At 45.8% G+C, this 15,438-nt stretch overlaps 1 protein-coding gene across 1 annotated transcript in view; it reads right to left on the bottom strand.

The window, feature by feature from the left end:
• LMBR1 (limb development membrane protein 1) overlaps nt 1-12,085 on the bottom strand; it is a 145,125-nt gene extending 133,040 nt beyond the window's left edge. The window contains exon 1 of the mRNA XM_074985068.1: nt 11,638-12,085. Within this exon, the coding sequence (XP_074841169.1) occupies nt 11,638-11,700 (63 nt within the window). The 5' untranslated portion in view covers nt 11,701-12,085. The remainder of the gene's footprint in view (nt 1-11,637) is intronic.
• Between the last annotated feature and the right edge of the window lie 3,353 nt (nt 12,086-15,438).

Below are 15,438 nucleotides of genomic sequence, written 5' to 3'. Positions count from 1 at the left end.
CACCACATCCAGCAGCTATCAACAGAGAAACAATTACACATTATAAATACAGCTTCTCCACCTTTAATATTCATAGCCATCTCAAGCAAGCCACTTAATAGACTCTTGCAGTAAGTAATTTTCACCCACTGCCGCTCCACCCTTCCCCTTTTCCGTTCTATATATCTGATTGGTCAGTTTTTACTTTTTGTTTGCATCTCCCCCCAGCCTCTAAGTATGACCCTCCCAGTCCTCCCAGCCTCTGAGTGTGACCGCCCTCCAGCCTCTGTGTGAAGGGTTTGTGCTGGGGGAGCAGAGGAGGGGAGCAGTTTGGGGATGAGGGTCTTTCCCCCACCACAACTCAGATCAACTACAATAAAAGAATAACTATAATAAATGTAGTGTTATTATTTTACTATTATTAATGTGCTTCCCTTTATCTATGAAATAACTACTATGAATATATAAACATTAGGGTGCACAATTTTATATTCTTGCCTCAATGCAAAATTAGCTAGTTATGACTGCTCTCTCCTCCTCCTCCTCTTCTACCCCCCCCGCCACCATTTTTGAATTGCCTTGGGTCACCCAAGTCTTCCCAAACTGTCAAAATGGCTCCCTGTCTGGAAAAGGTTGGGAACCACTGCTCTAGTCTGTTTGCAAGAAAATGGTCACTTCATGCTGGCTGTGGAGTATCTTTTAAAGCCAGGAAAGGCCACGCCTTGCAGGAGCCCCAACCTTTTAGAGTGCCCCTGCTTCCTACACCTAAGTCCCAAGCCTTATCCTTACCTGCCAGTAAGCTTTGAGTCTGTCAATCCTGCTTCCCAATGCCTAGTGCAGAGAGGAGCAGGAGTCTCTCCAATTGCGGTTCTGGCACACATCATGGGACCTGGCTGACACAGCAGCAGTGCGCCCAGCCATAGGAACCTGTACATTGCAGCTAGATTACTATGAGGCTACCACCCCACAGCTTACAGTTGCCATTTTCTAGACGTTTTTCCTAATTCATAACAACTATGTCACATTGCAACCAGCAAGACCATAGAAAAACAGACAGCAACCCTTTATTATAAGAGTGGATTACGTAGCAGTTTCTCATGAATTTTGATACAAGAATTACTTATGTTCTCAAAAGTATCACAGGACTCAGACACCCCAATATGCAGGAAGTATGACGACAGGTGAAGCAATTAAATTCAAGAGTTTTTAGGAATTTGACCATTTTGGAACAAACACACACAAGTATTTTGCAAAAAGTCTTGTAATGCCTACATTTTACAAAGTCATTCTGATTCCCATCTTGTCTCCTTTCTTCTCTGCATGCCATGAAAACTCCATTGTGGTTTTAACAAAGAATACCACCAGGAAGAGAAGTGGGGTAGCTGTCCTGGATCTGAGCATTGGAGAGCTGCAGTGGATGTGACCAGCAGTGAGTGCCCTGTCAGCAGGTCTGTGGTGCTTCAATGCAATCTCTCATTCTACCACCAACTTCTGATGCCCATAGAACACAAATGCCAGCAGAAAACACTGCCGTGTAAAAATTCATATAGTAGAAGTATCCTGAAAATCTGGCCATCCTGAGACACAATAATCCAGTGGTGAGGGGGGGCAAATCCAAAGAAAAGGAGGTAGGAAGAATACAAACACTGAATTTTTCTGACCATAATGGCAAAAGTCATCAACTTTTAATCACATTTCTGTTGCAGCCAAAATAAATGCTGCATACTTCTGGGAATCCCTACATGTGGAAAGGCTGTTTTTAGTCTTTTTCTACCATATTTAATAGAAAAATATTCCATTAAGATGACAGGTTAAAAGGTAGTAAAATGAATGTTCTTCACACAGCTTTCCTAGTCCCTGCTGAATACTCGGTGCCAAAAGACACTTTTGAACTATTTTTTTTCAAGTGGTTCATATAAAAAGCCTCTCTCCAAAGACCTCTTGAGTTTAATATGAACACTAAACTATTTCCCAATATTGTTTCAACGTTGTCTCAACTTGTACAAAGCTATAAGAATTATTATACTTTTTTGTTTAAACTTACTCAGATAACTGATAAACACATAAATACATTTTATGGAACTTCTTAGTTTCCACAAAATGCTAAATTAGTACCAATGTTGCTATTCAGTTTGTGACCAGTACTTTTATGGCTACAAAATTATCTTCTTCCACAGGTTTTTCCCCTGCAAAATACATGAACCATTGTAATAATGTTCCCAAAAAACTTCAGGAATAGGAATGAGTTTAATGCATTAAAAATCCATTTCATTTTCTAAGCTGAAAAATTCAACCTGGAAATACGAAGCAAGTTTGATTTAAAACAAACAATTTATATATGCAGTTCCATTTCTATAATAAGGAGTTTTTGCTTAGGAAACAAATGAAAAGTCAAAGAGGCTAGAACAACAAAGAGTACCAAGCTAATAGCTTTGGCTTAGAATGAACAGTGAACACCACCCAAGGAAACTGGAACAATACATCTTGTAGCATAAACAAATCTACAAGCAGAGTGGAAAAACACCTTAATTCTTCAGATATACCAAAAACTCAGCAGGAACTTGAGCAAATTTTATTAAGCTCTTTATCATCATACCATGTACTATTCCCTTAAGTAAGAACAGGAAATAGCACAGACTTCCAACAATAAGCATACTAAACTAACCACTGGTATCAAACTATGGCACAGCACTGCCTAACCTGCACAACACAGTACTTCAGTCAACAGATATGCAAACATGCACCCATATCTCACAGATAAGCTTGAGCCTATTTTTCAGAAAACACTGAATTTAAAGGATAAAATCCAGGCTCCCTTGAAGTCAACCAAATGCATGCTTACTTTTACAGATTTCACCCTTGGCTTCCAAACCTCTTGTCTACTGAGTCAGGTTGATCATATTTCACCTTTACTCTTAAGAAAAGTGCTGCACTTGTGCTAAGACCATGTCAGCTTTTCTTGACAACAGATCACAATGCCAGAAAAATAAATTAATCTGCATTACAGTTCAAAGAGGCAGCTTTGTGGAGGTCACTTCCTAGTTTGTTTATATTTTATAATTGGAGATACACATCTCCTAGAACTGGAAGGGACTGCAGGAGGTCATCTAGTCCAGTCCCCTGCCCTCTTGGCAGGACCAAGCACCATCCCTGACATCTATTTGCCCCAATCCCTAAATGACCTCAAGGATTAAACTCATAACCCTGGGTTGAGCAGGCCAATGCTCAAACCACTGAGCTACCCCTCCCCCAGCAACCAAGTGGAACAGAGCTTGCAGTGCTCCAAAAGCAGTCCTGGCAATTATAAGCCTGTAAGTCCTACTTCAGTACCAGTCAGTGGTGAAAAGTATACTGAACTAGTGCCATGCAAATTACATCCACGATGACAGTCTAAAAGAGAGGTAAAGAAATGAAATGAGTGTAGACTCAACTACTTATATCACAACAGAAGTAATCCCTCCCCCACGAGACAGAATATTATGTTAATAACATGGACTTTCTGTGCTATAATTCCTTATTCACTAAAGAAATAATTTTATTATCTACATGTGATCAGCGCATCAACTTTCTTAAATATGAGACCACGAACTGGCATGACAAATCTCTGGGAGTCACCGAGGGGGAAAAAAAAGAGGCATACCATACATTATAAAATGATGACAGCCTTTAATTTGACATTTGAAGTGATTCAAGGGCCACAAGGTCAGCAATGTGTGTGTTTTGGTGGCTCCAAGAATGGAGAAGTCAAAAGGACAAGACATGACAGATCCTGTGCGATTTCCAGCTCCCACAGGACTTGCAGGGTAGGCTTGAGGTCTTGTGGGATTTGACTCATGATTTGAAGACGTTGTGAGAGCTCCGCGCATAGTGCCACTTCCCATCTGCTGGTTTCCAGCAACTAAAGAGGAATGGACCACACAGTACACATGACTCGTAAGCACTGTCTGGGAACAATCAAACCCTGACTGTGCAGTGCACTTGGTTGGACACCTACAGGGACCAAGACGTAATAGGGCAGAAGGCCAAGTTCCCTCCTATCTGCACATTCACTCAGCAACCTATTAAGTACCATAGAGGCACTCAGGGCTGCAGTGGTGACAAATGCCTCTCCCCCACCCCAGGCCTAGACCTGCTGCAACCATGGGAAAGGTGCCTATCCCATGACCTGAGCTGCGATGGCAGGGAGAAGCACGTCTCCCCAGTCCAGATGCTCTTTAGGTCTGGGGTGCCTGACACAGCATCACCTCCATGATGCCCGTGATTCTGTGAATAACCTGGTTAGGTCCAGTGATGGTATCTCCAGAATAGATATGTGGACAAAGTTGGCAACAGGCCTTGTTGCAAGGAAAAGTTCCAGGATTGTTATTCCTGTGGTATAGTCCGTGGCTGTTGGTGAGAATCCTCATTAAGGTTAGGGGGTTGTCTGTAGGAAAGAATAGGCCTGTCACCTAGGGCCTTCCGGAGTGTGGCATCCTGATTAAGGATAGGTTGTAAGTCTTTAATAACGCGTTACAGGAGTTTGAGTTGGGGGCTGTAGACAATGACCAGTGGTGTTCTGTTATTGGCTTTTTTGGGCCTATCTTGGAGTAGCTGGTCTCTGGGTATTTGTCTGGCCCTGTCGATTTGTTTTTTTAATTTCTCCTAGTGGGTAATTCAGGTTTATGAATATGTGGTAGAGATCTTGTAGTTTTCGGTCTCTGTCAGTAGGATCACAGCAAATATGATTGTACCTAACTGTCAGTGGGATCACAGCAAGTGCAATTGGACAGACTTCAAACTCTCTTAGACAAAGAATTAATGGGCATAAAACAGACATAAAAACACTCCTGATTCACAAACCTGTCAGCCAGCACTTTCATGGAGTGGGCCATTCTGTTAATAACCTGAAAATCTGTGTTTTACTGAAAAGGAACTCTCACAGCCGTTCGGTAAGACAGGCTGCTGAATTCTCTTTTATATTCAAATTTGACACATTAACACGTGGTTTGAACCAGGATGGCAACTTTCTAGCTCATTATAGCGGCTCTTTTACAAACTTTGCTTTATCTAATTCTTGACTCCCCCCACCCCTGCACCTCTGCTCTCTGATTTGCTCACCTTGATAGGAATTCTTCTAATTTGTCGACCTTGATTACTATTTTTGGTTCTCTGTGCCTTAAATATTGAGTCTATTCTGGTATGGCTATGGTCTGAAGAAGTGAGTCTGTCCCATGAAAGCTCATCATCTAATAAATTATTTTGTTAGTCTTTAAAGTGCTACTGGACTGCTCTTTTGTTTTGATAATATATACACTAGCACGGCTATCTCTCTGTAACTATTATTCATCCAAGGTTTTCATGTTAGGACCACACCAAGGCTATGTCTACACTAAAGCATAAAATCAATTTTAAGGCACTTAGATTGATTTTACAATACGACTGTCTTCACTGCAAATACCACTATGTCGATTCTTTTCTGTGCTTTACATTTGTATGGGACAGCCCTCCCTCCTCCACCCACAGGTGCCATTTGGCTAGTGGGCTAGCCACCCCCGACCCACATCACATGCCAGCTGTGCACTGCAGACCACGCTTCCAGACAGCAGTATGTCCTGCGTTGTGCAGGGTGAAGGCTTCTTCCCCATGAGAAACTAGTTTTCTCCCTTTCACATTTTCCAGGTGGGGCTCACCAGCCACCGGGGGGCTGGCTGGCCCCTGGTAGCAAATTTTTTTGGGGCTGGCCCCAGAGAGGCAACATGCACCAGGGGGCTGCCCCTCAGCAGCAAATATTATTGAGAGCAGGGCCCCTGAGAGTGAAGACGACATTTTCAGGGCTCTCCTGCCCTGCCCTGCCCTGCCCCCACCACCACCACCCACCTAGGGACACAACTGATTGAAACATGTCAACAGATTACTCAGCTAGCCCCTCCCAGCTGAGTTTTTCAGGGGCTGGCCCTGCAGAGGCAACACACAGTACTCTCCCTTCCCACCATAGCAGTGACCTGTGTGGTGTGTTTTCACTGGGAGGGAAAGTAGCTGCACGACCTGTTACATGACACAGTTAGCTCTGTTCACCCTTTTGCTAACGGTGCTCATTAGCTTTAGAGACACATTTGGTAAGCTTATTTTTGAAAGTCACTGTTCTGTACAAAAAAGGGACAAAATGAACCACCCAGCAGTGACCTGTTTGGTGTGTTTTCACCACGGAGAAGGTAGCTGAGCTACTTGGTGACATGGCACAGGCAGCTGTGTACTCCCAGAGCTCTTTTGCAGAGAGTGCTTCAGCTTCTGAAGCCCATCAACTGTTTGGTTTTCTTTCTCCTGGGATTCCCTACTTTTCCTTCATTCCTTGAGAATACTACAAAGTCTTTCCTTAGTCACATCACACAGAGCCCGTTTTCCACTTGGGCATCACAGGTACATAGCACAGTCAGTGTGGTGTATTTTCAGAATGGAAAAAGTAGTTGAGCCACCTGTTGACATGGTGCAGGCAGATGGGTACTCCCAGCACTCATTTGGGTGCTTCACCTTCTGAAGCCCACCTGTTTGATGTATTTTCCCCTGGGACTACCTACTTGTCCTTCTTTGCTTGAGAAGGATATGAAGTCTTTTCCTGTCACCTGTAGCCAATTTGTTCCACTTGGGCATCATGGGCTTCAGCTTCTGAAGCCCACCTGTTTGGTGTGTTTTCACCATGGGAAAAGTAGGAGCTTCAACAGTGGTTAAAAGGTCAATGAACTGGCTCAAGAATATGAAAGATATAAAGGTGGGTGAGGTAACGTATTTGTATTTGACCAACTTATATTGGCGGAAGAGACAAGCTTTTGAGCTATACACAGCTCTCTCTGAGGTGTGGAAAAGGTAACCAACCAGAAGCTCGCAGTTAGATACAAGGCAGGACAGATCATTAAGCATAGGGGGTTAAACACTACAAGATTTCATATCAAATGAAGTAGGCAGTTAACAGTACAAGAATAGGAAGTCTTTCATAAAGTACTCTTCTGCTATGTCTATGCTACAACTTTTCTGTGTAAAACTTGTGTCCCTCAGGGGATGAACAAAACCCCTAATTAGGGTATGGATGGGTTTTTTGGGGGCAAGGAGGGACACACCCTCCTCCTCCCTACTCTGCCTCCCCGTCAGTGGAGCACAGAACTCCTCCACACTGGGGAGAGTGAGCTCCTCTGGCTTAGAGTTGAGGTGGGAGACCTGCTCCTGCAGCTGTGGGCAGGACAGCAAGCTCCACCAAGATGGGGATAGCAGAAGAGAAAGGAAAGTGAGCTCCTCTGGCCCCAGAGGACATATGGGGAGAGCCCGCTCCTTCGGCCACAGGGGAGAGCGAGCTATACCAGTCCTGGGGCCACAGTGGGACAGAGAGCAGAAAGCCACTTCCTTTGGTTGCAGAGAGCAAAGAAAGAACCCAGATTTTTATTTCTGCACATGCCCCTACCCGCAAAACATAAATTATATCAAAGTAAGTCCTAGCTCAAGATCTAAGCTACTGGATTAGGAACACTTATACATATAGGTAACCTAATTTTTGCTTAGCTTTTGGAAGGTCCCGGGCATCTGCTGGCCCTACACACTGCCACACTTGGCTGTACATGGACAGGTGACATGGGGCAATGCTTCCACACCAATCTCAGAATGGGAGCACCTTCCAAGGGACAAGAGCAAGTACAGCATGTGTGAGCAAAACAGGTTGAGCACTGGTGGATAAAAAAGATACAAGAGACCATAGGAATACATCCACATTCTGCCAGCAGCATGTAGTGTACATGTAACTACATGATGTTGAAAAAAGCAAGCTGCTCCCACAGTGCAGCGTGTGGCTCCACGTCAATGAAAAACCTCCAGCAGCAGGAAGGCACCAGAAGAGGTTTCAGTTGTTCCCTGCTGACCAAGTCTTTCAATGAAGAGAGGGAGGGAAGCTCTAAGGCAGGCGTGTCCAACCCGCGGCCCACGGGCCGCATGCGGCCCTGGACAGCTAGTAATGCAGCCCCACAAGATTGTAAACTTTTAACATTATTATGTGATTTATATACATTAACTATATTATATATTTTATATGCGGCCCAAGACAATTCCTCTTCACTCAATGTGGCCCAGGCAAGCCAAAAGGTTGGACACCCATGCTCTAAGGGGAAAGAAAGCTGGGAAGCCTTCTTCCCTGTGGCAGGGAAAGGCTCCAGCAGCAAGGAATTTGCCATGTTTTACCCACTGTTTCCCCCATCATAGCCTCATCCCACTTCTGGAGTCTCTCTCTGTAGTGGGGAAAGGCACTGGCAGCATGATAGTATACTGCTAAAAACAGTAATGAAGATATAGCAGCACAGTCTGAGTGAGCAGAATTGCACAGGGTATATATTCAGGTAGTTACACAGTGGCTGCATCTACATGGGCAAGCTCTGTCGACAGAACTCCAGAGCATCTATGGATAAATGTTCTGTCGAGAGTTTGTCAGCAGAAGTCAGCTGTTCTGCCGGCAGCATTATCCCTGCTTCCAAACAGGTATAACACCTCTGTCAACAGTGTTCTGTCAACAGAATGCCCACGTGGACAGTTCCATCAACAGAGAGGGCTTCCGGTTGCCCGGCAGCCCTGTTTACAGAGCTGCCATTCCACTGTTCTGGAACTAAAGGGCAGTACAGTCCAGCAGTTCTCTGTCGACAGAGCAAATTACATGTTCCAGCAATCTGTTGACACAGATTATGTCGAAATTTCTTTCTTGACAGAGGCTGCCCATATAGACGTAGCCACTCTGCACATATCTTCACTAATCTAAACCATGCCTTCTTCCCTATGCTGCTATTTATACCCATGCTGGTGGGCTACATTGGTAGGTAAATTATATACCACCAAAAAAAGGACAGTGTAGACATACGCTAGGAGTTCAGATAAAAGGAAAAAGGAGGATCATGAACATAGCAAAGAAGAGAGGGCACGAAAAGTGAGTGTCAAGGAAACAAAGCATTCTGCCTTTCTGTGTATGAGAAAATTTTCATCTCTATTCTTATGTCTCACACTGATGGAAGTTCCACTATCACAAACATCTCCAAAGACTTGCTAATATGTGGAATACAAGAGCCAATTTCCTTGGGCCTCAGGATCTGCTACAGCAGGGACCCTGTCCAACAGACCTTATGCACCAAACTTGGATAAACTTTTGGTGCTCACTTAAGAAAATCAGAGGAAAATGTGTAACTTGAAACTGCTCCAAACACCAGCCACAACATATTATTATCACAAAAGATTGCTCACCTCTTTTGAAACTATAGAAATGAGTACTTAAGGGATCCAGTCACGTCCCCACTGTCAAATAATCCATTCCTAATTATTCCACTCAATTTACACATCCCACTCGAACTTAACACTGTGAGGTAAGAAAACTGAAAAATATGTCACCCCAAGTTACTGGATTATGAAATCATATTCTTATTCAAGAAATAAGTTTTCAAATTGAATCTAGTAACAAGTATCTTTACATATATTTTTGCAGACTTTATAAGGATAGCATGGAAAAGTATGAAATGGTATACACCCTCTCACACAACACATGCCTTTGACTCCAATAATCTGCCACCACTTCACAGCATCGATGGGACCATGGAGAATGAAACAGTACAGGAAGGATCCCCAACAGATTCCTCTATCCATGTGTACTGTGGTATTTGGTTGTTTCGCAGGAGAGCTTGGAGTAGTATGGGTAGTATAAGGCACCCACTCCTCAAGGCATTCCTACATTTGACAACGGGGAAGAGAGAGGAGCATGAGACAGTCCTGGGGATGTCATAAAGGGGGGTTTAGGGAGGTAACAAAAGAACAAGAAATGAGGGCAATTGAAGAACAGCATGCTAAGGAGTGTTAGGGCACATGTACATACTGTGCATACGCTTATACTCGATTACTGGGAGGGATGATGCATCAGCAGGAGATTACTACGCAGGTGGATTACAGAAGTACAGGGATGCAATGTACCCTCAGAACACAATCACTTATTTATGTAAGTAATAACAGCTGAGACTGTGTTACAGAGGCACATGTAAGGCTCCCTAAGGTACCATATGCTCCCACAACTAGCTACACTGGATAAAGGTCAGGAAAACAGTAACAAGCGAAATACAGGAGGGGCACACAGTAGTTTGGAGAGACAACATGAATAAATCACTAGGCAGAATTAGAAATGGAGGACACTTTGAGGTGGCAGAGTGTGATGTGGAGCAGTATGAGAGAAGAGAGGTAAGGATGAGCAAGTCGTATGAAGGAGTTTCAAGGGAGATAAGATGGGGCCTCTGTATAAGAAGGTGCAGGGCATGTGGAATGGGAAGGGTTTTGAGGCAGGCAGGATGAGGGCAAACTGTATGAGGAGCATTCACAGGTGGCAGGAGGAGGTGGAATTCCAAGGGAGCCAGGATGGAATAGGACATGATAACAGGGAAGTTTCCACGGAGGGAAGCAGGATAGGGATCAGAACGAGGAGAGTCTCCAGGGCCAGATGGAGGGTGACAGGGTGCGTGGCAGAAGTCAAAGGGTGAAGGAGGGGGCAGAGCAGGCTGCATAGGAGTGACAGCACAGGCTGCACAGAGATGATGGGATAAAGGGGCTGACATGGCAGACCACAAAGGGGTTATGGGATGAAGGGGGATTACAGGGCAGTTCACAAAGGTGACGGGATGAAGGTGGGTGATGAGAGGAAAGGGGAGTAATGGGACATACCACATAGGAGTTCTGAGGTTAACGGGGGGTGATAAATTGACAGTGCTTTTTTGTTTTCAAAGAGGCTGTACTCAGGAGGTTTCCCACCACCCTCCCCAACCAATCATGCAGCTGAGGAATACTGTGGTGCTGGTGTTCTCTCCTGGCACATACTGGCACAAAAAAAGCACTGTAAATTGGGCTGCACAGGGGTGATGGGAGTAAGGGAAGTGCAGAATGGGCCACATGGAGGTTGTCACACAAAGTGGAGCAGGAGTGCAGCCCACACCAGGGTTACAGAGCCAAGTGGGAGGAAGGGGTGAGCCACATAGTGGTGACAGGATGGAGAGGCGATGATGGGGCAGGCTGCATAGGAGTTACAAGATGAAGGGGGGTTATGGTGCAGGCCACACAAGGATGACAGGATGAAGAAGGGTTACAGTTCAGGCTACACAGGGCAAAGAAAAGAGCAAGCTGTATGAGGTGACAGAATGAAGGGGAGGTGATGGGGCAGGCTGCATAGGGCTTGTGAGATGAGGGGGGTGACTGGATGAAGGGGTTGAGGGGACAGGCTACATAGGAGTTACGGGATGAAGAGGGGTTACAATGCACACAGGGATGATAGGATGAAGTAGGGTTACAGGGCGAAAGGGAAGGAAGGGGCGAGTTGCACAGAGAAAACAGGATGAAGGGGATGATGGAGCAGACCACACAGGAGTGATTGGTTGAAGGGGTCTTGTGGGCAGACCATGCAGTGCTGATAAGGAGGCAAATCTCACCGGGGTTATGAGATGAAAGGGGAGAAAAGGGCGACTCACATAGGGTGACGGGACAAGGGTTCTGGGGCGAGCCACGAGATGACGATATGAAGAGGCTGACAGGCGGACCACAGCGGGGTGATGGGGCGAAGAGGGAGGGAGGGAGGGAGGGGCGAGCCGCACAGGGGTGATGCGGAGAAGGGGGAGAGGCAGCCCCCGTACGCACCGTGTATTCCCGCACTTGGCTGTGGAAGTTCTGCTCGCGAATTGTCACCTCATCCGCTTCCATCCTTCATACTCCCGCAGCCCCGGCTCGCAATGGCGGCTGCGGCCGCCGCTTCTGCTTCTGCTCCTGCCCCTCCTGCGGCGGGCGACGGACCATGGCCGGCAGTGGCGCCAACTGCTCCCCGGGGCCCTGGGGCGAGCCAGGCGACCGGACACAGCGACAAGCCCAGCGGCACTCGCTGTCGCCCGGGTCTGTCAGCGTCCGGCGGCTGGAGCAGGTGGGGAAGGCCCAGCCTCTCGGGCCGCGTCACGGCAGCAGCGTCCGCTGCGCCACTACTAGCCCAGCCCCTAAGCAGGGGCGGCAGCAGGCGGAGCCAGCCGGGCCCCGGGCGCAGGGGCGTGGTCAGCACAGCCCAGAGGCGCGAGACAGCAAGAGGCGGGACCTGAGGAGTCCCCAAGTGCGGAAGCAGGGTGAAAGGGGGAGGGCATGAGCCCAGGGGGCGTGGCTAAGATGAAGGCGTGGCTAACACGCCCCTAAAATGAGGGGATAGGACAGCCCCAATTGTGGCGCAGCCGATGAGGGAGCGGGGGCTGCGCCAGTAGGCTGCGCCAATCCTGAAAAGAAGGCGCGGGAGCGGGGAAGCTACTACATAAAGGCTGGGCGCATGCGTGAGTGGGGGACGAACGGGGGAAGGAGTGGGCTGGCTTGGCGGTCGTATTGGATCTCAAGATCCGGTCCGTTCTGGAATGGCTATGTGCTGAAGAAGTGGGTCTGTCCCACAAAAGCTCACCTAATAAGTTATTTTGCTAGTCTTTAAAGTGGTACTTGACTACTTTTTGTTTTGGATCTCAAGAGATAGTGATGTAGCAGTGTCTCCTGGCCTGCAGTGGGTTTCCTGATCTGCAGCACTTAGAGTTTGGTGCAGTTGTTTTCAGCACTGCCCGCTCCCCTGTAGACTATAAAAATTGTCTCAGTGCCTGGGGTGGGTGTGGTGTATGGGCTGGGTTTGGCATGTTGTTGTAAGGGTGGTGCTAAGGGCCTTTGCTTCAAGGCTAGCAGGAAATCTGACCCGAACAGAAACTACGGTCTCTCTAGGAAAGAAAAAGAGGATCATGTTACTCATTAACTGGTGTGTTGTGGACAAAACATGAGAAGTCATTCTTCCACTCTAGTCTGCGCTGGTTAGGCCTCAGTTGGAGTATTGTGTCCAGTTCTGGGCACCACAGTTCAAGAAAGATGTGGAGAAATTAGAGAGGGTCCAGAAAAGAGCAACAAGAATGATTAAAGGGCTAGAGAATGTGACCTATGAAGAAAGGCTGAAAGAACTGGGCTTGTTTAGTTTGGAAAAGAGAAGATTGAGGGGAGACATGATCACGGTTTTCAGGTATCTAAAAGGGTGTCATAAGGAGGAGGGAGAAAACTTGTTCTTTTTGGCCTCTGAGGATAGAGCAAGAGGCAATGGACTTAAACAGCAGCAAGGGAGGTTTAGGTTGGACATTAGGAAAAGGTTCCTAACTGTTAGGGTGGTCAAACAGTGGAATAAATTGCCAAGGGAGGTTGTGGAATCTCCATCGCTGCAGATATTTAAGAACAGGTTAGATAGATGTCCATCAGGGATGGTTTAGACAGTACTTGGTCCTGCCATTGGGGCAGGGGGCTGGACTCGATGGCCTCTCGAGGTCCCTTCCAGTCCTAGTATTCTATGATTTCTATGTTGGTATTCTTTGAAGTATTAGCAAGAGTATAGCAAGAGTATAGAAGTATATGACGGGGCTGAAAGTCTCCAAAGTGACAAAATGTATGTTGTTTCAAAGTCTCTGTGGTGGTTGGGAATGGCAAGTAGAGGACCCAGCAGTGGGAGAACTGGCAGAAGCTCAGAATCAGAAAACTCCTGGAAAGTTTGGTGACATTTTGGGATTGGTAAACGAGGGAACTAGGAGAAGAAAGAAAGGAAAAGTCTTTATAGCAGCAGGAATGCAATTAGGGAGAGAAAACGGGGGAAAGTGAGCAGGTGAAAGTGTGAGAGGCAGAAGCTTTATCTATGTTACACACAGCTTGTTACTAAAAGTCTGGCAATGTAATAACTGTTTGTGGGTAACTTTTGCAGACAAAATACTTCCACCCCTCTACAAGCAAGGTAGAAAGCCTCCTGCCAAGAGCTCCTGAGGTCCCTTCCAGCCCTTGGATTCTATGATTCACACTGTCACTTGCAGCAGCAAAACTTGTCTTTTCAGAGGGCTGGGTTTTTAACAGCATAGACAAAGCCTCAATTTCAAGGGTTGGGAGCAAATGAAACCAAAGAGTTAAACGATAAAGTGAAGACAGGAAATGTTAAAAAGAGGATGAGAGGGGTAGCCCTGGTAGGGTACATCTATGCTATAGCAATCTGTCGACAAAAGTTATTGTCAGAAGAGATCTTCCGGCAAAATTTCTGTGGACACATCATGTCCACACACACAAGCAGATCAAAACATCAATCCACTTTGTCAACAGAGTGGCCAGACTGCCTGGCTGCTCTCTCGGCAGAATGGCCAACAGAAGCTCAGCAAACAGGGCTGCTCATTGAACCAGAAGCCCTGTCAGTCGACAGAGGGCCTCCGGAACATCTACACTTTTTCTTGTTTGTCAACAGAAACTGTCGATGAAGACGTTGCTCATCAGAGAGAGGCAGAATGCTGACAGTGGAAGTGCCAAGCTTTGTTGACAGATTGTCAACAAAATGCATTTTGTGTGTAGACGCTCCATATGCTTTGTTGACAAAACTGCTCTAGTGTAGATGTAGCCTTAGTCTAGAGCACCTTAGAGATTAACAAATTTAGTTGGTTTTCCACTATTAGTGGAATTTGTTAGTCTCTATGGTTCCTAAAGGACTGCTTGATATTTGTTAAAGTGGAGGCTGTGAAAGAGAGATGAGCCCTGTTTTTTCCCACTGCATAAATAGTTTGACTGGTTGTCCAACATTTACATGTAAAAGTTCTTCCCCAACTATTGTTATGTAGTACAAATATTATAATAAAAACTCACTGCCAGATCCCAACAGATTTGGTGCCCTTTAGGAGAGTAGTACTGGAAAATATTTTCTTCACTGGTTAGAGGTTCACCTCATTCTGTATACTGAGAGCTTGAGTATGCGGGGGAAACCTGCAAGATGGATACACAGATGATAGTCACCAGATCTGCTGGGTGTATTAATCATTTAATCCTTGCCACTGGTATCCATTTCTTCATGTATTTCAGTACATGATATGAACCAGTTACCAAGTTTTTATATACATGCTACCTGTGTTCATAAGATTCTCTAATGCTATGTCAGACGTGACTCATGACGATATGATGAATACCCAGAAACCAGCTACTTCAAGATAGGCCCATGAAGATCTATAGCAGAACACAACTTGTTGTTACCTATAGCCGCCTGCTCAACCCACTGCAACACATCATTAAAAACCGACAACCTATTCTAGGTCATGATGCTACACTCCGGAAAGCCCTAGGTGATAAGCCTGTCCTCTCCTGTAGACAACCTCGTAACCTAAAAAAGATTCTCACCAGGAATCACAAGCTACACCACGGTAATACTAATCCTGGAGGTTTTCCTTGACAACTTTGTCCACATATAAATTCTGGGGATACCATCACTGGATCTAACCATGTTAGTTACAAGATCAAGGGCTTATTCTCATGTACTTTGACAAATATTATATATGGCATTATGTGCCAGCAATGCCCCTCTACTATGTACATTGGACAAAACGGGCAAACTCTTCATCAAAGAATGAACGGATACAGAGTAGACATCAG

The sequence above is a fragment of the Carettochelys insculpta genome, chromosome 2, assembly GCF_033958435.1.
Source record: "Carettochelys insculpta isolate YL-2023 chromosome 2, ASM3395843v1, whole genome shotgun sequence".
In the NCBI taxonomy this organism is placed as follows: Eukaryota; Metazoa; Chordata; order Testudines; family Carettochelyidae; genus Carettochelys; species Carettochelys insculpta.
Note: the sequence above shows the minus strand (reverse complement) of the source record. Positions and strands in the feature narration are given on the sequence as shown.